A 22,325-nucleotide genomic window follows, 5' to 3' on the forward strand; every position below is an offset into this window, starting at 1 on the left:
CCCGCACCTCCGGGCCGGAAGCCACGCATGCGCATGGCGGCAGCCTCCAGCAGCCGCGCCGTGCTCCATGGCGGACTCGGAGCGCAGAGCTAGACCCACAAAAGAGAGCCCCGATCGGCCGCGTGCCCGACCCTCAACACCCACACAAGCACTCCCCGGCCGCCCATAAGGCGCCCCCCACCCCCCCCCCCCCCCCCATGGCCTCCGATCCGCCCGTCCCCAACCAGGGCGGCCGCAGATTGAGTCCGCAGCCACCACGCGAGTATCCCGACCGGTTGAGCACATTAGTTCCACGCTGTTGGGACTTCGGCTGGTCGGGGCGGAGGATGGCTGAGCAGGCCTCTGGCGATGGCCCCAGGTAGGTCCCACTTTTCTTTTTTTTTAAATAATATTTTATTGAAAATTTTTGGTCAACCAACACAGTACATTGTGCATCCTTTACACAACATTGTAACAATACAGATAATAATGACCTTTTTAAATTTAAACAAAAACAACAACAAATAAATAAATATTAAATAACAAAAAATAAAAACTAGCCCTAATTGGCAACTGCCTTGTCTCAGGCCACACCCCCCCCCCCCCATCCCTCCCCCCCCCCCCCCCCCCCCCCGCGCCCCCAAAGTCCTGGGCCGCTGCTGCTGCCTTCTTTGTTCTCCCCTATCTATCTTTCCGCAAGATATTCGACGAACGGTTGCCACCGCCTAGTAAACCCTTGAGCCGACCCCCTTAGGACGAACTTAATCCGCTCTAACTTTATGAACCCCGCCATATCATTTATCCAGGTCTCCACCCCCGGGGGCTTGGCTTCTTTCCACATTAGCAATATTCTGCGCCGGGCTACTAGGGACGCAAAGGCCAAAACATCGGCCTCTTTCGCCTCCTGCACTCCCGGCTCTTGTGCAACCCCAAATATAGCCAACCCCCAGCTTGGTTCGACCCGGACTCCTACTACTTTCGAAAGCACCTTTGTCACCCCCATCCAAAACCCCTGTAGTGCCGGGCATGACCAAAACATATGGGTATGATTCGCTGGGCTTCTCGAGCACCTCGCACACCTATCCTCCACCCCAAAAAATTTACTGAGCCGTGTTCCAGTCATATGTGCCCTGTGTAATACCTTAAACTGAATCAGGCTTAGCCTGGCGCACGAGGACGACGAGTTTACCCTGTTTAGGGCATCTGCCCACATCCCCTCCTCAATCTCCTCCCCTAGCTCTTCTTCCCATTTCCCTTTTAGTTCGTCCATCATAGTCTCCCCTTCGTCTCTCATTTCCCTATATATATCCGACACCTTACCGTCCCCCACCCATTTCTTTGAGATGACTCTGTCCTGCACCTCTTGTGTCGGGGGCTGCGGGAATTCCCTCACCTGTTGCCTCGCAAAAGCCCTCAATTGCATGTACCTGAATGCATTCCCTTGGGGCAACCCATATTTCTCGGTCAGCGCTCCCAGACTCGCAAACTTCCCATCCACAAATAGATCTTTCAATTGCGTTATACCTGCTCTTTGCCACATTCCATATCCCCCATCCATTCCCCCCGGGGCAAACCTATGGTTGTTTCTTATCGGGGACCCCCCCAGTGCTCCGGTCTTTCCCCTATGTCGTCTCCACTGTCCCCAAATCTTCAGTGTAGCTACCACCACCGGACTCGTGGTATAGTTCCTTGGTGAGAACGGCAATGGGGCTGTCACCATAGCCTGCAGGCTGGTCCCCCTACAGGACGCCCTCTCTAATCTCTTCCACGCCGCTCCTTCCTCCTCTCCCATCCACTTACTCACCATTGAAATATTAGCGGCCCAATTATACTCACTTAGGCTCGGTAGTGCCAGCCCCCCCCCTATCCCTACTACGCTGTAAGAATCCCTTCCTCACTCTCGGAGTCTTCCCGGCCCAAACAAAACCCATGATACTCTTTTCTATCCTTTTGAAAAAAGCCTTCGTGATCACCACCGGGAGACACTGAAACACAAAGAGGAATCTCGGGAGGACCACCATCTTAACCGCCTGCACCCTCCCTGCCATTGACAATGCTACCATATCCCATCTCTTGAAATCTTCCTCCATCTGTTCCACCAACCGCGTCAAATTTAGCCTGTGCAATGTGCCCCAATTCTTAGCTATCTGGATCCCCAGGTAACGAAAGTCTCTTGTTACCTTCCTCCACGGTAGGTCTTCTATTTCTCTACTCTGCTCCCCTGGATGCACCACAAACAGCTCACTCTTCCCCATGTTCAATTTATACCCTGAAAAATCCCCAAACTCCCCAAGTATCCGCATTATTTCTGGCATCCCCTCCGCTGGATCCGCCACATATAGTAGCAGATCATCCGCATATAAAGATACCCGGTGTTCTTCTCCTCCCCTAAGTATTCCCCTCCATCCCTTGGAACCTCTCAGCGCTATCGCCAGGGGCTCAATCGCCAGTGCAAACAGTAATGGGGACAGAGGACATCCCTGCCTTGTCCCTCTATGGAGCCGAAAATATGCCGATCCCCGTCCATTCGTGACCACACTCGCCACTGGGGCCCTATACAACAGCTGCACCCATCTAACATACCCCTCTCCGAACCCAAATCTCCTCAACACCTCCCACAGATAATCCCACTCCACTCTATCAAATGCTTTCTCGGCATCCATCGCCACTACTATCTCCGTTTCACCCTCTGGTGGGGCCATCATCATTACCCCTAGCAACCTCCGTATGTTCGTGTTCAACTGTCTCCCCTTCACAACCCAGTTTGGTCCTCATGAACCACCCCCGGGACACATTCCTCTATTCTCATTGCCATTACCTTGGCCAATACCTTGGCATCTACATTGAGGAGGGAGATTGGTCTGTAGGACCCGCATTGTAGCGGATCCTTTTCCTTCTTTAAAAGAAGCGATATCGTTGCTTCTGACAGAGTCGGGGGCAGTTGTCCCCTTTCCTTTGCCTCGTTAAAGGTCCTCGTCAGTAGCGGGGCGAGCAAGTCCAAATATTTTCTGTAAAATTCAACTGGGAATCCGTCCGGTCCCGGGGCCTTTCCCGTCTGCATGTTCCTAATTCCTTTCACCACTTCTTCTACCGTGATCTGTGCTCCCAATCCCATCCTTTCCTGCTCTTCCACCTTGGGAATTTCCAGCCGATCCAAAAACTCCATCATTCTCTCCCTCCCATCCGGGGGTTGAGCTTCATACAATTTTTTATAAAATGTCTTAAACACTTCATTCACTCTCTCCGCTCCCCGCTCCGTCTCTCCATCTTCGTCTCTCACCCCCCCTATTTCCCTCGCTGCTCCCCTTTTCCTCAATTGGTGTGCCAGCAATCTGCTCGCCTTCTCTCCATATTCATACTGTACACCCTGTGCCTTCCTCCATTGTGCCTCTGCAGTGCCTGTGGTCAGCAAGTCAAATTCCACATGCAGCCTTTGCCTTTCCCTATACAGTCCCTCCTCCGGTGCTTCCGCATACTGTCTGTCCACCCTCAAAAGTTCTTGCAACAACCGCTCCCGTTCCTTACTCTCCTGCTTCCCTTTATGTGTCCTTATTGATATCAGCTCCCCCCTAACCACCGCCTTCAACGCCTCCCAGACCACTCCCACCTGAACCTCCCCATTATCATTGAGTTCCAAGTACTTTTCAATGCATCCCCTCACCCTTAAGCACACCCCCTCATCCGCCATTAGTCCCATGTCCATTCTCCAGGGTGGACGCCCTCTTGTTTCCTCCCCTATCTCCAAGTCTACCCAGTGTGGGGCATGATCCGAAATGGCTATAGCCGTATATTCCGTTCCCCTCACCCTCGGGATCAATGCCCTACCCAACACAAAAAAGTCTATGCGTGAATAGACTTCATGGACATAGGAGAAAAACGAGAACTCCTTACTCCTAGGTCTACTGAATCTCCACGGGTCCACCCCCCCCATCTGCTCCATAAAATCCTTAAGCACCTTGGCTGCTGCCGGCCTCCTACCAGTCCTGGACTTCGACCTATCCAGCCTTGGTTCCAACACCGTGTTAAAGTCTCCCCCCATTATCAGCTTTCCGGTCTCTAGGTCTGGGATGCGTCCTAGCATTCGCCTCATAAAATTGGCATCGTCCCAATTCGGGGCATACACGTTTACCAACACCACCATCTCTCCCTGTAATTTGCCACTCACCATCACGTATCTGCCCCCGTTATCCGCCACTATAGTCTTTGCCTCGAACATTACCCGCTTCACCACTAATATAGCCACCCCCCTGTTTTTCGCATCTAGCCCCGAATGGAACACCTGCCCTACCCATCCTTTGCGCAACCTAACCTGATCTATCAGTTTCAGGTGCGTTTCCTGTAACATGACCACATCTGCTTTAAGTTTCTTAAGGTGTGCGAGTACTCGTGCCCTCTTTATCGGCCCGTTAAGCCCCCTCACGTTCCACGTGATCAGCCGAGTTGGGGGACTTCCCACCCCCCCCCCTTGCCGGTTAGCCATCATCTTTTTCCAGCTTCTCGCCCAGTTCCCACGCAGCTGTATTTCTCCCAGACGGTGCCCCCCCCGCCCATCCTTTCCCGTACCCACTCCCCCCTTTCCCCAGCAGCAGCAACCCAGTAATTCCCCCCCCCCCCCGCTAGCGTAATTACTCCCCCCATGTTGCTCCCAGAAGTCAGCAAACTCTGGCTGACCTCGGCTTCCCCCCGTGATCACGGCTCGCCCCGTGCGGCGCCCCCTCCTTCCTGCTTCTCTATTCCCGCCATAATTATCATAGCGCGGGAACCAAGCCCGCGCCTCTCCCTCGGCCCCGCCTCCCATGGCCAACGCCCCATCTCCTCTCCCTCCCCACCTCCCCCCATCACCACCTGTGGGAGAAAGAAAAGTTACCATACCGCAGGATTAATCATACAATCCCTCTTCGCCCCCCCCCCACTCGTCCCACCACTTTGTCCAAACGTTCATTTTCGTAGTCCAATCATTCCAATTTTTCTTCTACAATAAAAGTCCACGCTTCATCCGCCGTCTCAAAGTAGTGGTGCCTTCCTTGATATGTGACCCACAGTCTTGCCGGTTGCAGCATTCCAAACTTTATCTTTTTTTTGTGAAGTACCGCTTTGGCCCGATTAAAGCTCGCCCTCCTTCTCGCCACCTCCGCACTCCAATCTTGATAGACGCGGATCACCGCGTTCTCCCATTTACTACACCGAGTTTTCTTCGCCCATCTAAGGACCATTTCTCTATCCTTAAAACGGAGAAATCTCACCACTATGGCTCTGGGAGCTTCTCCTGCTCTCGATCCTCGCACCATAACTCGGTATGCTCCCTCCACCTCCAACGGACCCGTCGGGGCCTCCACTCCCATTAACGAGTGCAGCATCGTGCTCACATATGCCCCGACGTCTGCCCCCTCCACACCTTCAGGAAGGCCAAGAATCCTCAAGTTGTTCCTCCTTGCGTTATTTTCCAGTGCCTCCAACCTCTCCACAGATCGTTTCTGGTGTGCCTCCTGTATCTCCGACTTCACCACCAGACCCTGTATATCGTTTTCATTCTCTGCTGCTTTCGCCTTCACGACCCGAAGCTCCTGCTCCTGGGTCTTTTGTTCCTCTTTCAGCCCTTCAATCGCCTGTAATATCGGGGCCAACAACTCTTTCTTCATTTCCTTTTTTATCTCCTCCACGCAGCGTTTCAAAAACTCTTGTTGTTCAGGGCCCCATATGAAACTGCCACCTTCCGACGCCATCTTGGTTTCTGCTTGCCTTCCTTGCCGTTGTTCCAAAGGATCCGCTGCAATCCGGCCACTTTCCTCTCCTTTTTCCATCCGTGTCCAGGGGGAACACCCTTCTGGTTTACCGCACGGTGTTTTCAGCCGTTAAAATTGCCGTTGGGGCTCCTATCAAGAGCCCAAAAGTCCGTTTCACAGGGAGCTGCCGAAACGTGCGACTCAGCTGGTCATCGCTGCACCCGGAAGTCAGGTCCCACTTTTCAGGGTCCGCAGAATGGGTGAATCGGTGCCAGTCCCAATTTCTTGTGGGAACATAGAGTCTCCGTCCCCACGCCAGCAGCGATTTTGGCTCGTGGGTGCAGAGTCCAGCCTCAGAATCAGCTGAATTTTCATAGCTAGAAGTCTTCTAATGCAGCCAAAGTACTGTACTCATTCCATCTTCCAAGTCCACCTGAGAACCCATCTTGTGACTATTTGCCACTGGAGGCTTTGCAGCTTCACAAGAATACTTAGTTTCTTTTTTTTATAAATTTAGAGTACCCAATTCATTTATTCCACTTAAGGGGCAATATAGCGTGGCCAATCCACTTACCCTGCACGTCTTTGGGTTGTGGGGGCGAAACCCACACAAACACGGGGAGAATGTGCAAACTCGACATGGACAGTGACCCAAGGCCGTGATCGAGCCTGGGACCTCAGTGCTGTGAGGCAGCAGTGCTAACCACTGCACCACCATGCTGCCCTAGAACACTTTGATTCTAAAGGATCTTCACACCAACTAAAGCAGTCATTTTCAAAGTCAGGGTCGGAACCCGTGGTCGCGGATGGTTGTCGGGAGGGTCGCGGACCGATCGGTTGTGGCATTCCCAATGGCTGGAGGAAGTGCTCGACGGCCGTCAGCGGCTTTTAATAATACCGGCCGTGACTGGCTTTCAAGAATGCCGGCCATCCCACTCATGTGCTCCCTCTCAGCCGGATGTAGCAGTACGCAGGCCAGGAGCCCAGCGGAGCAGACCACCTTCTCCGTACGTCAGCGTGCTGTTCCAGGAGCAGATTTTCTTTTTTAATCAATTAGTCTTCCTGCCAAAAGCGGCGGCGGAGAGCAGGTCACACACTCCGTCCACTGAAGCCACATACTCTGTGTGCGAAATTTCCATTTTCTAACAGCCAGAAAGTAATCAACAGGACTGCGTGAAGAACTGAAGATGGATCTTTTTGGAATAAGGAAGAGAGAACCAGAACAGGCTAGGATCTCTCCCAACTGAATTTTCATGAGAGAGCTTCGCAGGAGAGTCTACGGCAGGACACAGTAGTGCTGGTGTGAGCTCCAAGGCCTCTGATGAACAACCCATACAGAAATGTAACATTGAATGACAAAGCAAGTAAGATTGTGAGGACCAAGCAGGCTCACCTGTCGCACTGTCAGGTAATTTGGACATTCTGAATTCTCCCTCTGTGTACCCAAACAGGTGCCGGAATGTGGCGACTAGGGGCTTTTCACAGTAACTTCATTGCAGTGTTAATGTAAGCCTACTTGTGACAATAAAGATTATTAGATTATAAAGATTATTATACTAAAGATAAGCAAAAATGGTGGGTCACAAAGTTCGGGAGGCGTGGGTCGCGAAGGTCGGCCGATTGGTAAAAATGGGTCCCTGCAGAAAAAAGTTTGAAAAACGCTATTTTAATATATGTATGTTATGCATATATGCACACACACAAACATATATATAGGGGTCTTCCATATTTGTACATCACTAGTGTGATGTACATTTGAACTTCAGTATTACAGCACTTTGTTAATAAGGTATCATGTTAGGTTTGACTTACACTCTGATTGAAGTTCAGAATTTCTCCTACTTGTATAAAATTGTATAAAATCCACATTCAAAACATTGACTTTATCAAGGCATATAGTAAGGCATAGAGATTGCTTTGATGCAATTTACACAATTTGAGTGAATTTACAAAATTGTGATTAAATGTCCATGTGTTTCAAAGGAAACTGTAATGCCAAACTTAATTGAACAGAAAGGAGCAAAATAGAGGTAAATTTTGTATTCATCCCTAACTGTTTATCTATAATTATGTTTAGAGATATACTTTCTGCTAACTGGAGCATTGTAGTTGGGATGATGTTTGATAAAAGAAACAATTACAGGGGCCTTTATGCAAAAATTCTCCATGGTTACTGTAACTCTACAGACTGAATATACTCTGATATGAAAATGATTGTGCATCCAGTAGACTTCCTTTAGAGAAAGTTTTTTTTTCTGTGATGATGTCTGGAAGTTTAGCCATTCAGACTGTTACCACTAAGAAAAAATTTCAATACATAGCTACACTCCTAATCCTTAATCTGTATAAATGCATTTAATTTTACTTTGTTTAGGACTGTGCGTAATTTCTTCCCTAAGCTATTTTCATTTATCAAGAAAGGAAAAAATAGCTTTAAGCTTTTTGATCAAGTCAGGAAAGTGGCTCATTATCAGTGCTTTTTTTATTTCAAAGTAATTTCTAATGCATATAACTTTACAAAAAGCAGAAATAAATCTGTGGGCATAATCTGAATTAGTGGGGTGTTATTTACTGACAGTAGGCATTACGTCAGTGAGTAACCCAGGAAATTGCGCTTTGGTTTCTGATTTGCCTTTCCTATTGCAGGCCAGGTCAAATCTCTTTCTTCCTGCACCATCACTACTGTCGCCACACTCCAAGCTGAGGCTCCCAACTACTGTGGGTGCTCAGCTGCTGTCACAGCAGCCGCTGACCTCACAGGCTGGTGAGTATTGTTTCTAATTTGGTTGTAGTTTCAGATTTTTGCCTGCTTTTCTCTTAGAAATTGAACATACCACTGATGAATGCTTATTATGTATTTTGTAAATAAAACATGCACTTGTCTTGCCTGGGATAGAAAATATCCAGAACACATACCAAAAACTACTCTCCAGTAAATCGGAATATTTACAAGATCCTGTCCCTTTAAGAATAAAATTAATTTTGATGATGAATATTATTTCTGATAAAACTATCTGTACAAAATACCAAAGTAATAGTTCATATGACATTCAAGTTATGCTTTTCGCTGTTTAAAATTTAGATGCTAAGACGATGTGCCTGTAGATGTTTATATAATAAAGATAGCATTTTTTAAAAAGTTACAGTGCGATACACTGAACAAGAACTGTTTAATTTCAAAACATGCCTCTTGACTCTGGAATTAATTGTATACAGGGTGTAATCATTTATAGTGATATAATCTCATTTTATGTAAAGCATCCCAGATTGAATAATTAAGGGGTGTAAAAGAATTTGCCAGTCACTGCCCAGCTTTTGACCCCTTGGTTGATTAATAGTTGCAGGGTCAATTAGGGATGTTTGTAACAGCTGACTTTGAAGTAATCACATTCAATACTGGTACATTTGTGTTGTAGAACGTGGCTTTTAAAAATGAAATTTTAGACATGATATAGCAATCAGCAGCAGAATATATAGCCGGAATTATTAGTATATGAAATGAGGAACTAGACATCATGGTGTCAAAATTTCTGTGGAAATGCTGGGAATGAGACAGCAAATTGTTCAAATTAAAATAATTTTTTTGAACACTTGTTGGACATCTACTTGCCTTTCTGAAAACACTAGAAAATCTGTATAAGGAATAATTATATAATCCCATGCAGGTTTTAATTTCACAACTAGTTTTCAGTAATTCAAGTAAGTAAAACCAATGCAAATTATCCTAACTTGATATGAGTACTTTGATTACTTGAGTCAGGACATTCTTTCGGAAACCTATACTCTCAGATTATTCTTCTTTAGTTCTGGGCTTCTCGTGTCAATACCTCTATACATTCTGTTAAAGGTACAAGCAGCTATCATCCACATTAACTAAGTGTGCGACTTGTATATTGAGTCATTCTATATTTGGACATTCAGCTGAGATATAAATTTCATGTGGGTGCTGCACCCATCCAACCGAATTAGTAAATTCCATCCTGAGCCTCAGAGCCTCTCCACCAACTACAAAAAACTATGACCATGGTGGAAAACATATCACCGGCCTGGATGGATGCAACCACAAGAACACTTGAAGCACAGCACCATCCAGAATAGAGAGGTTTACTTGATTGGCACTGCCTGTCACTAAACTCAAAATCCAAAGCAAATAGAAAATGCAGGAAAGTCTCAATGCCGGTCAGTAAGCACCTGTTGAGAGAACAGATAAGTTAACATTTCAGGTGAACATCCTTTCTGCAGTGAAAACAAGTTCATTTCTATTAGTCCCACTTCATACTTTTGTCAATCTGGATGTTCTTCTAAATCTCTCCACCATTTTAATGTCACTTTAAAGGGCAGTACTACTGCCTCACAGCACTGAGGACCCGGGTTCGATCCCGGTCCCGGGTCACTGGCCGTTTGAAGTTTTCACATTCTCCCCATGTCTGCGTGGGTCTCACCCCCACAGCTCAAAAAGATGTGCAGGGTAGGTCAATTGGCCACGCTACAATTGCCCCTTAATCAAAAAAAAGAATTGGGTACTCTAAATTTATTTTTAAAATAACAAAAAAAATCTATATATATTAACGTCACCTTGAACAATTAGTGCCTAACATGGCACACTACACGCAATTAAAACTGTAGTTTGACCAATAATTCAACGGCAGGTGATACATCCCAGTACTTGATTATTTAAACAAAAACATTAATCATAGGAATCTGAAGCAAACACATAAAATGGTGGAAACATAAAGCAAGTAATTCAGCATCTAAAAATAAGAGTGATCAATATTGTGGGTGGGACACTTAATCTGAACACACATCCCATGATCATCCTTCACATTGTTTTCATCAATAACTTTTCAGTCCATGCTACCCATTCCTATGTAAGTTATATGCTTTAGATGAAAAGTGACATTCGACGTTGGTACACATTTAATCACTCTGCCCCCATCGTTTGGTATTTAACATTTAATATTATGACTGTACCTGTTATTGCCCGGGGGAAATGAGTAATGACTTGATCCTCATGCAATGGTTTCCGCAGCTCAAATCTTTAAATTTGTGCAAACCATCAATCTAATTCAGTGACTGTTAAGTTTTCTGTTATGAAAAATTGAAATTGTGACGCTGGTGTAGTAGCGATACCCCTCTGAAACTAGAGGTGAGAGATCTTATTACATCAAGCAGAAGGCACCTTATTCTGCAAGTGGGCATGTTATAATCTGTTTTGAGTGCCTGATTATGACATTGGGGAACAAAATTGGAAAGCGCAGCACTAGCACCTTCAGCTTCAGCTTGTTGAGTGAAAAACATGATAATTATATCCTCGAAAGACCTGCCAGTTGCAGTTGTGGTGAACGTTTTACCCTTTATTTTTTGACTGATGTGTTGGGGAGACAGTTTGGCTGAGCATATTGAAAATGTGCTCTACTAAGAACATGATTTAAACAGCTCACTTTTCTTTTTGCGCCTAATTTAATAGTGCAGGCATGCATAGAGGTGCATTATTGCAGGTCCACTGCAAAGGGGAAGGCCAAGTGCTTGTGCGAAGATCTAAGGGACATAAGCAAGGATTGAAATTAGAAAATACTCTTTCCGCAAAGGATTGTAGAAGTTTGGACCTCTTCCACAAATGGCAGGCTAGGTTGATTTTAAGTCTGAAACTGATGTATTTTTGTTACTCAAAGCCTTTAAGGGAGATGAAGCAGAGGTGGACATAATGTGTCAAGTTACAGATTGGCCACGATCCAGTTACATGGCGGAACTGGCTCTAGGAGCTAAATGGCTTACTCTTGTTTCTATTTCAGTATAGTACTATGGTAAAGGACACAGTCCCCTAAAATTTGTAGATTAGGTTTTACTTACAGCTACTTAAAATATATAGTGACAATGGTTAAATTTTCAACTCTAGTGATAAAACAAAATAGGTATACTAAGGGATGGAAAAACTCCAAAGCAGAAGTTTGCACTGAACTCTGGATTATTAAGTTAATCTTAAGGACAAGAAAAAGATTGCGTTTGTTACTACATTGTTGAGAATTTACTGTTGCCTTCCGAAAGTTTGGTATTTGTCCTGCATTATAAATCTAACTCTTTGTAAAATGCAGCAGGTCATGAATCTGTTGCGCAACATTTTTATGAGTGACGTTTGCCCCTGATTTGCACCCACTGTAATACTATACAGAGTTATTTGCCATGATTTTTGATGTGTTGGGTAGGCTGGGTCGATGTGGACTGCACTTGATGCAGTGTCGCGAGAGACAGACCTCCAACACTTGATAAGATGCAACATGAATTTATTTAACATCTAAACTATTATACATGTTCAACTGCGGGTTGACACTATGCTGACTTGACTGAAGGCATGATACTAGCCTAACCAGACTTACTAGCTACCACATGGTGTTTGCACTGGCCAGCTCACTAACTCTGACTGTCTCAGAGGCTGGGTCCCGAGAGAGAACGGGAAAACTGGTGCCCTCTGGCTTTCTCGTGGTCGTGTCCTGTCTGGTGATTGGCTGCTCTGTTCTGTGTGCTTACTGGTCATCCTGTGTGTCAATCACTGCCTGTCTGCACTCCATTGTATACATAGATGTATATTATGACAATTTTCATCAGCCCCACACTGGGCAAGCCGGAGAGAACGTTTAGGTGCAAGGAGCAGAGCGTAATTCAACAGCTCATTGCTTTTTATTGAGGCTCGAACAATACAATGCGTTTTGTTTTGATAACATTGCATTTTGGGTTCTGATGAAAGGTCATTGGTCAGAAGTGGCAACCCTACTTCTCTTTGTTGTCTGATGTGCTAAATATTTCTAGCATTTTTTGTTTTAATTTCAGATTGTCAGTACCTGCAGGATTTTGGTTTTGTTGATTGTTTTCAATCTTTAGATATTTCCACAGGTTCAGTATTTCAAGTTCATCCCCAAGGCAAGCTTTTAGAGTGGAAAGTTGATGTAGTGGTAATGTCACTGGACTAGAAATCCAGAGGCCAAATAATGCTCGACAGCTGGTGAAACGTATATTTCAGATTTATTAGTGGAATTGAAAATTAGGAATGTTGGTCTTCATCGATTGTTGTAAAAATCCATCTGGTCCACTGATGTCCTTTTGGGGAAGGAAGTCTTCCATTCTTACCCAGTATAGCCTCCATGTGACCCCAGACCCAAAGTACTGTGGTTGACCCTTAACTATTCTGAAATGGTCAAGCAATCCACTCAGTTCAAGTGCAGGTAGAATAGGCAAAAAATACTAACCCAACCAGCGTCACCCACGTCCCATTAAAGAATAAAAAATCTTTCTCTACAAAATGTGGTGTGTTCTGTTACCTACCCAATAACAAGGTACTTTGTCGACAGCCAATGGATCAAACAGAAAGCCCTTGTTCACCTATTTTGCTTCTTTTAGATTGCAGGTTCATCTATAAACAGCCAAACAAATGCTAACTAATAACTAGATAAGTAGCCTGAAACAATGAACCAGTGTAAATTTTCATTAGTTATAATGTTGCTCTCTTTGGTTGTTTCTAAATATGGTGGTCAATATGGTCGCCTTCCTTAATTCTAATTACGTTTGCTTTAGAGTCGCCAGGTATTTTTCGATACCGCCACAAGGTTCAATCCCGAATACTGATCAAAGAGTCGGTACACCAGTTAGTTAGTTCAAAGTCAATACTATTTATTTACACACACAGCAATATCTGCTCATGCACGAAATACTACAGACTAAACTATCACTACTGCTAAAGCCCACTTAGCTTCGGGCGCCCACTCAGTCAGAGGAACAATGGCCGTTGTTCAGTTCTGAGGCTGCTGTGGTCGAAGTGGTAGAGGGGAACAGCTAAGGTCGTCCGTCTGGTAGCGAGCATTGACCTTGGACTTACTTGCTTCTGGTGTAGCTGGTGGACGGGTCTCTCCGCTGTGAGAGCCAAGTCCAAGAGAGCGAGTCTCTCTTGGGGCCTTCTTCTTATACCCGAAGGGGGCTTCGTGCGCTTTTGGGCAGGCCTTGAACTATGCCCAAATCAATTGGACCATTTCTTGATCATTCGCATTGATCCTGACCAATAAAGGGGTGGGTGACCTGATGGCTGGGCGTGTCCTAGGTGGCCGTTGGCCTGCTTTGTTTCCTGCTTTCGGTTTGGGGGACTGGCGTCGTGAGGTCTGGGGCTAGATCGATTACTTAAGTATCTTCCTTTGTTCCTGGAGATGGGCCATCCATATGCTAATAGGCCTACAGTTTCAGTCTCGTATGGGAGCTGTTTCTTCAATATGCAGACAGGCTCTGTGCCTGCCTGCTTTCTTAGCATTGTCCATTTTTCCCTGCAATCTTTGCAAATGTCCATTTTGTATTCGGGAGGTGGCCATCCCAGATGGCTACAACAAGCTTAAAGCCTTTGTGCAAGACAGAAAGTAACCATCAGTTCAATCAACTCCACTAAGTTGCAAAATAAATTGAGACAGATGTACGATTCTAAGTTATCGACCATTCACGGTTATCCTTTTGCCTATCTAAGACTATGCAGCTCAAAATAAACATGACAGGATAAGAATGACATTATTTTCAATGACTGGAAAAATAAAATTGAGAGGTGCCAATCAAATATAAATATAGATAAAACTTGTAAGAAGTTTTTGTGTGAGTTGAATGATGGTCCCTCACTCATTCCTGACACAATTGCCAGGATCTTGTGGTCAAATCCAGAAGTTGCAGATTGCCAAAAATGGTCCAGTCATACTCATGCTCACAGTCCTGCTAATTTAAATTGATTTATTTAGGACTGCGACTCGTGAGCGTAAAGCCACTCAGGAGTGCAGGCTTTAATTCAACAGGAGCTATCAGAATACCCGCATGCTCTTGCACCTCCCCCCACTCCACCCGGCACCCATGTCTCTGCTCTGGGATGTGTTAGTATAAAATATCTATTTTGTGTTTCAAAACGAACAGGATGATTTTCAAGGATTCAACCTGTTTTTAATTCATAATGTACTGTGCTCAAAAGAAAGCTGTTGTAGACAAAATTATTTAGCAAAATATTTAGACAGATTGCTGCAGATTACTGATACTATACTGGGTTTATCCTAATGGCGTGCAAGGACACTTTTCCTGGTGCAAATGAAATTTCAGTTTCTGAAAAAAAATAATCAGGATCAATGATTTTGAGAACAATTTTGGTTGGCCAGATTTGAGAAATTTGATTAGTTGTTTCCTCATGAGTACGTTTAGCTCAGTGACTGCACCTCGGAATCAAAAGATCATAATTTCAAGCCCTGGTCAGCAATTTGGTCACTGATACTTCAACAGACTACTGAGCTGTGGCTATATTTTTAGATGTGCACTGGGCTAAATTGGAAAGGCATCAAAAATGAGTGTAGGAAACTTCCGGTTGCGGCCATGGAATGAGTGGTTGCATATTTGGTGGCTCCCATTCAAGGTCGAATTTCTTGGTCCTTTCCCACCTGATTTAGGGGGGGTACAGAGGAGGGGGTTTGGGGAGGGATGCTGACATAGATTCATAGAATTTACAGTGCAGAAGGAGGCCATTCAGCCCATCGAGTCTGCACCGGCTCTTGGAAAGAGCACCCTACCCAAGGTCAACATGGGTGGTGTTGATGTGGCACAGTTGGTAAAGCGGAGATGGCGGCGGACATCTTGGGGTGGGCTCGAGGTGTGGACCTGGGGCAGCTGGCTAAAGAGGGGGTATGGCTGATGACGGGGGGGGGGGGGGTGGGGGGGTGAATCTCTTGAGGCCGATTCTAGGGAAGATTCCATACCTGGACACGTATCGGCTAATTATGGGGGGAGATTTTAATATGGTTTTGAATCCTAGGTTGGATCGGTCGTGCCCTTGGTCCCTAAAGGTTTTGGGTACGGTGAGGGGGTTCTTGGGGTTTATGGAGCGTATGGAGTGAGTGTGGGGGGCTGGGGACTCTTTGTCGTTTGAGAGGTCGAGGGTAAAAGGGTTTTACGATTATCCCGTACATGCACAAGGTGTACTCCCGGATTGATTTATTTGTTTTAGACAAGGCACTTTTGGCAGGGGTGGTTGGATTGGAGTAGTCTGCGATTGTGGTCTCTGACCACGTGCCGCACTGGGTGGATTATAGATGGTGCAGGGGGAGGCACAGTGGCCGCAGTGGAGGTTGGATGTGGGGTTACTGTGGAAAAGGGGTTACTGTGAGAGGGTGAAGGTGGCCATCCAAAATTATATGGAACTGAATAATACGGGGGAGATTTCTGCCTCCACGCTGTGTGAGGCGCTGGAAGCGGCAGTAAGGAGGGAATTTATATCAATTTGGGCACACAGGGAGAGAGGCGAGCAGGCTGAGAGGCTGTGGTTGGTGGATGACATTCTGAGGGTGAACCAGAGATATTTGGTGGTGCCTGATGAGGTGTTACTAAAGGAGAGGCAGAGCTCCAGATGGAGTTTGGGCTGGTGTCCACTAGAAAGACGTTGGGACAACTGCATAGAGCAGAGGGGCAGTTTATGAGTATGGGGAGAAAGCGAGTAGGATGCTTGCACATCAGTTGAGGAAGCAGGTGGCAGCAAGCGAGGTTGGAAGGGTGAGGGATGAGAGGGGCACGGTGGTATCGGAGCCAGAGGGGATGAATGGATTTTTGAGGCCGTCTAACGGAGGCTGTATAACCCGGAGCCTCCGGTGGGGTAATGAGATGGTTATTGGATTGGTTGGAATTCAATGGGGCTGAGGGAGGTGATGGATTACGTCGGGGTGATGCAGGTGGGGAAGGCTCAGGGGCCGGATGGATTCCAAGCCCGGTTTTAAGAAGGACAAAGACCCGGAGCAGTGTGGATCATACCACCCAATGTCGCTGTTGAACGTAGATGCAAAATTGTTGGCAAAGTGCTGGCATTGCAGATAGTGGATTGCATGCCCAGGGTGATAGGAGAGGACCAGGGACCAGACGGGGTTCGGGAAGGATGGCGCAGAATATACAGGAGCTGCCTAATGTTATTATGATGACCTTAGAGGGTTGAGAAGTGGAAGTGCTGTTAATGGGCACGGATAAAGCGTTTAATCGGGTTGAATAACTGTATCTGTTTGAGGTGTTTGGTTGGTTCGGGTTTGGCAGGGATTTGTGGATTGGGTTTGGCTTCTGACCAAAGCACCTAAGGCAAGCATTTGGATGAACAAGATGAGTTCAGCTTACTTTAGGTTACACCGGGGGGTGAGGTTGGGGTGCCCCCTCTCCCCGCTGCTCTTTGGCCTAGTGATAGAGCCGTTGGCAATGGCACTTAGGGGTTGGAGGGGGATTGTCGGGCGGGGGGGGGGGGGGGGTGTCGAGCACCGAGTTCCTTATACAACCTTCTGTTGTATATTTAGGCCCCGATATGATGATGGGGATTCTGGGTGAGTTTGGCCGCTTTTCGGGATACTAGCTAAATATGGGGAAAAGCGATGTGTTGAGTCGTCAACGGAGGGAGGAGGGAACAATAAGTTGGAAAAAGGGGCGGGGACCGGGGAGGCAGCGAGATGAGTGGGGGCAGTTGGTGGGTGGGGATGCAGGCTGTGGGAGGTGTTGTTACCTGTTGTCGCGGTTAGCTTTTTGTTATTATGTATATATTTAAAATGCCTTAAATAAAATGTTTTTTTTTAATGTGTGTAGGGATTGGGATGAAGTCCTGTTCCTGTGCTGTATTGTTCTTTGTTCTTTCGGGTTTTGACGAAGGGTGGTATCATGATCGGTACAGGCTTGGAGGGCCGAAGGGTCTTTCCTGTGCTGTATTGCTCTTTGGAATGCAGGCAGAACGCTAACTTCACTTGAATGATTCCTGCCTGCAACCAGTGTGAACTGCACTGTTGGTTGGCTGCACACATCAGGAAGTCAATATTGTAACTTGTGAGCGCAGATTTAAGCCAGCCTGCCCGTCTTAAAGGTGAGTTGCATTGCTAGCAGTTGTGCAGAAAGTTAATCGGACCTGGGGGGCACCTACAGAAAGCAACAATTACTTAAAGAAACGGAACAGCAACAACCAGAAGAAATCAGCCCAGCAACAACCAGAAGAAACCAGCCAGCAACTAACCTGTAAGTTGTTAGCGACCGCTTTGAATTTCTGTTTGCTGTGTGTGGCCTGTTAGTTGCACATCAGGTCTCTTTAAGCTTGCTGCGCATGAAAGTATCTTAAAGGAAGCATTGTTTACATGCAGCCCTTTTGTCCTCTGAACGTATGTTCCAGATTTTGCATGTACTGCATGTCTTGGGGGGAACAGTATTGATGACCCCTTAAATAGAGTTTGTGAGGGCCCTTCTTGATGCCGAGCATGTGTGTGAGGTAAAGAGTGTGTTGCTTGGTGCATTAAAGTCCAAAATGGCACCACTGGTGTTAAGTCAGGGTTCCATGCTCTGTATACTTCTAATGGACATTATGGGCTGGATTCTCCGTTTGGGAGACAAATGTTCTCCTAGAACCCTCAAGTGTATTGACAGTCAGAGAGATCTATGTGTACAGGCCCATAGGTCACTGAAAGGGGCAACACAGATGGAGAAGGTAGTCAAGAACGTATACGGCATGCTTGCCTTCATTCACCGGGGCATTGAGTATAAGAATTGGCAAGTCATGTTGCAGCTGTATAGAACCTTAGTTAGGCCACACTTCGAGTCTAGTGTTCAATCTGGTCGCCACACTACCAGAAGGATGTGGAGGCTTTAGAGAGGGTGCAGAAGAGATTTACCAGTTTGTTGCCTAGTATGGAGGGCATTAGCTATGAGGAGTGGTTGAATAAACTCGGTTTGTTCTCCCTGGAACGACGGAGGTTGAGGGGCGACCTGATAGAGGTTTACAAAATAATGAGGGGCATAGACAGAGTGGATAGTCAGAGGCTTTTTCCCAGGGTAGAGGGGTCAATTACTAGAGGGCATAGGTTTACGGTGCGAGGGGCAAGGTTTAGAGGAGCTGTATGAGGCAAGTGTTTTACACAGAGGATAGTGCCTGGAACTCGCTGCCGGAGGAGGTAATGGAAGCAGCGACGATAGTGACATTTATGGGGCATCTTGACAAATACATGAATAGGTTGGGGATAGAGGGATACGGACCCCTTAAATAGACCCAGGAGGTGTAGAAGATTTTAGTTTAGACGGGCAGCATGGTCGGTACAGACTTGGAGGGCCGAAGGGCCTGTTCCTGTGCTGTACTTTTCTTTGTTCTTTGTTGTTCTTTGCCGGAGCTGAATTGCAATGGGTTTACGATCCCCCTGGGAGCTCAAAGCGGTAAGCAACTTAATGTTCCATGTCATGCAAATTTATGCATGGTGTGGAATAAGAGGGAATCCCACTATCGGGCTACCATTTTGAGCAGGAGGCCCAGTAGCAAGGTCCCGCTGCCGCCAAGATCTCCGCACCGCGAATCAACCCTGAACCTCTTTCCCCACCCCCCCCCCGACATACTGCACAGCAACCCCCCCCCCCCCCGCCCCCCCCTCACAGGGACCCCTGTAATACCTGGAACCCTGGCACTGTGAAGCAACAGTGCTAACCACTGTGCTACCGTGCCGTCCCCTAAACACAGATATAGAAACACAAATTAAGCTTAAACCTAAAGCTTTATCTTACTTCTAATACCCACAAAAACAAATATAAATTACTTTAACCTGTCTCTATTTCCTAACACTCCTCAGGAATTAAATCTCAGGTGTGTTTATTTAGTCATAATATTACTGTTGTTTTAATTTATACTACATTCCTATTGCTTTCTTACCACTTATGCTGTGAACTGAGTAATACACTTAGATCCTTCTTGCTTTTTGTTTGCTTGCAAAATGTACTTTTGATTTAAAGTTGCTTAATTAAAATTGTATTCATTTAAATTGCAGTCTATTTGAATGACTGATTTATTTTTAAGAAAGCAGTGGTTTTAAATTAGCAGAAGTCAACAACATGGGCATTATTTGTCACAGTAGAACTCCTATCTGTCATTTTAATCCTATCATGGTCCAACCCATCTTCCTGAGTTGGAGCTTGGGCTCAAAGCCCTTTAGTAAGGGAATCGGAGTTTTGGTGAGAAGGCAGAAGAATGGCGATGAGAAACATATCAACTATGATTGAGTAGCAGAGCAGTCTCGATGGGCTAAATGGCCTAATTCTGCTCCTATATCTTCTAGTCTTCTGGAGCAGGATTGTCAGGTGAGAACTCATCACTGCCAATGATGAAATGGCAGGTAGCAAAGCACCCACTACAGCACCAGCGGAAAGAAGCACTTTTCAAGAAGGCAAAAGATCATCAAAGACAAGTAGGTTAATTTAAAAAAATTGTGGGCACCATGGACGATAAACACTTGAGTTTGGAGCCTGCGGAGAGAGAGAGCAGGGCTGACTTTTGGGACCCTCCTAAAATAAACATTCCAAAGCTCCCCCGGGGACTACTACCACCTGCAGGCTGCTTCATCAATGGCAGAGAATAATGAAATCAACTATGTCTCTTGTCCCTCCCTCTCTGTCCTCGTTTGCATGTAATGTGATAGTGAGTGGGTCACCAGGAAACTACTCTGCTGAGACAGACGGAGGGAAGCCCAGACCAGGGCAGAACTGCAGTGTAGGCTTTTCCACCTTATTTTCTGGCAGTATAACAGAGGGAAATCCAGCTCATATATCTACTTAAGCCTTATTATCTTTGACCTGATCCAACAATTGTGATTGATATTTAAACATCAGCTGCTTAGGCTGATTATGTTGCTGAACAAATTCTGTCTAATTACTGAAACGGGCTTTCCTTGCTCTTTTGGAATTATAGAATCCCCACAGTGCAGAAGGAGGCCATTCAGCCCATCAAGTCTGTACCGAACCTCTGAAAGAGCATTCTACCTAGCCCCAGTCCTCTGCCCTGTCCCTGCAACCCCATAGCTCCACCTAGCTTGCAACCCCTGGACACTAAGGGTCACAGTCACCCACGGTTGGACTTGAACACGGGTCCCTGGCACTGTAAAGCAGCAATGCTAACTACTGTACCACCATGCCGCCCTATGTTCTGAGTTCTTCTGGGTTCTCAGTGGCATTTTTCACCTGACACTCATCATTGGCACAGTCTTCATTTTAATTTCTATCTCCTTTTTTCATCCATGGATTTGTTTGTCCTATCTTTCCCTTTTGAGGGAACATATCTTGAGTGTACCCCAACCATTTTTTTTTAAAGTTAGCCCATTATTCAGTTACAGTTTTTCCCCCCAACCTTTCGTCCCAGTCCAATGATTTAATTCATAAAACATTTGTGGCATTATTTATCTGATATAATCAAAACGCTGGTTCATATCTTATGTCCTCCATGTGTACTTTTAAGGTTGTTTCCCCATTTCCTTTTCATTTCAGGAAGTTTGAAAATCACAAACGGCCTTTCTTATCACATAGCAATGAGGCTGAAGGCACAGCAATTGTAACCAGCCTAGCTGCGCTTGGTTCCACAGATGTGTAGTAATTTTAAAGGCATATTAGATTAACAGTAGTTAATAGCACATTGATCTAAATGTTAAAATTTAGCCTCGACATTTTCATACACATAAAATTCTGACCTTGTTTCTTGGTCAGTAGTGCTGTGCAATATTTTCACGGCAGATCTCATCAGCACTCCTTCATGCTGAATGCTGCAATTTTCCTGCTTTGAAACCTCACACATGCAGACAGTGATGCCTGTCACCTCATTTTGGTCATGTAAGGCTGGCCAAGTTCTCATGTCTGAAGCTGATCTATTCTGGATGCACTGTTTGATTTTTTTTACTGCCACACTCCTTTCTTTTATTTGTTCGTGGGATGTGGGTTTCACTGGCAGTACCAGCATGTATGCCCACATATAATTACCCTTGAGAAGGTGGTGGTGGTGAACCACCTACTTTCAACTGCTGTAGTCCTTATGGTGTCACACTCGGTGTTGGTTATGGAATGTGTCTGTTAAAGAAATCTTCATAGCCTTCTGTATGTTAACAGCAAGTCTTTATTAATTATTTGTAATTATATACGTATATAAAGTAAAGGGTGCAAGCTAGAAGCTTGTTGAGGTCTTAACATGTCTTCCCAGCACCACACCGATCCTGGGACTGGATCATGTGCTTTCTTACCTCACTATGTGGGTAGTACTGTACTTACTCCCTCATTAACAGTTTCTGTGTTAGACTCTTGTACTACATTGTTGGTAGTTAGTTCCAAGATTTTCACACAGCAACAGCGAAGTGATATAGTTTCACTTCAGAATAATGTGTTAGGGGCTGATTTAGCACAGTGGGCTAAACAGCTGGCTTGTAATGCAGAACATGACCAGCAGCGCAGGTTCAATTCCTGTACCGGCCTCACCGAACAGGCGCCGGAATGTGGCGACTAGGGGCTTTTCACAGTAACTTCATTGAAACCTACTTGTGACAATCAGTGATCATTATTATTACTTGGAGGGGAACTTGCAGATGCTGGGGATCCCACACACCTGCTGCCCTTGTCCTTCTAGATGGTTGGGGTCATGGTTTGGAAGAAGCTGTTTATTATGTTGCTGCGATAAATCTGGCAAATGGCACACACTGCTGCCACTATGCTCCAGTGGTGGTGGGAGTGAATGATTAAGATGGTGGGTGGTGGATCAATTAAGGGGGCTGGTTTATCCTGGATGATATGGAACTTGTTTTTTTTTTTAATAAACATTTTATTGAG

The 22,325-nt window shown here is 45.8% G+C and overlaps 1 protein-coding gene across 10 annotated transcripts in view; it reads left to right on the forward strand.

Moving 5' to 3' along the window:
• Nucleotides 1–22,325, forward strand: part of ahi1 (Abelson helper integration site 1) — a 537,691-nt gene that overhangs the window by 335,839 nt on the left and 179,527 nt on the right. For all 10 annotated transcript variants that reach the window (XM_072499698.1, XM_072499696.1, XM_072499702.1 and 7 more), the window contains one exon: nt 8,349–8,466. In XM_072499698.1, the coding sequence (XP_072355799.1) occupies nt 8,349–8,466 (118 nt within the window). The remainder of the gene's footprint in view (nt 1–8,348; nt 8,467–22,325) is intronic.

The sequence above is a fragment of the Scyliorhinus torazame genome, chromosome 4, assembly GCF_047496885.1.
Source record: "Scyliorhinus torazame isolate Kashiwa2021f chromosome 4, sScyTor2.1, whole genome shotgun sequence".
Taxonomy (NCBI): Eukaryota; Metazoa; Chordata; class Chondrichthyes; order Carcharhiniformes; family Scyliorhinidae; genus Scyliorhinus; species Scyliorhinus torazame.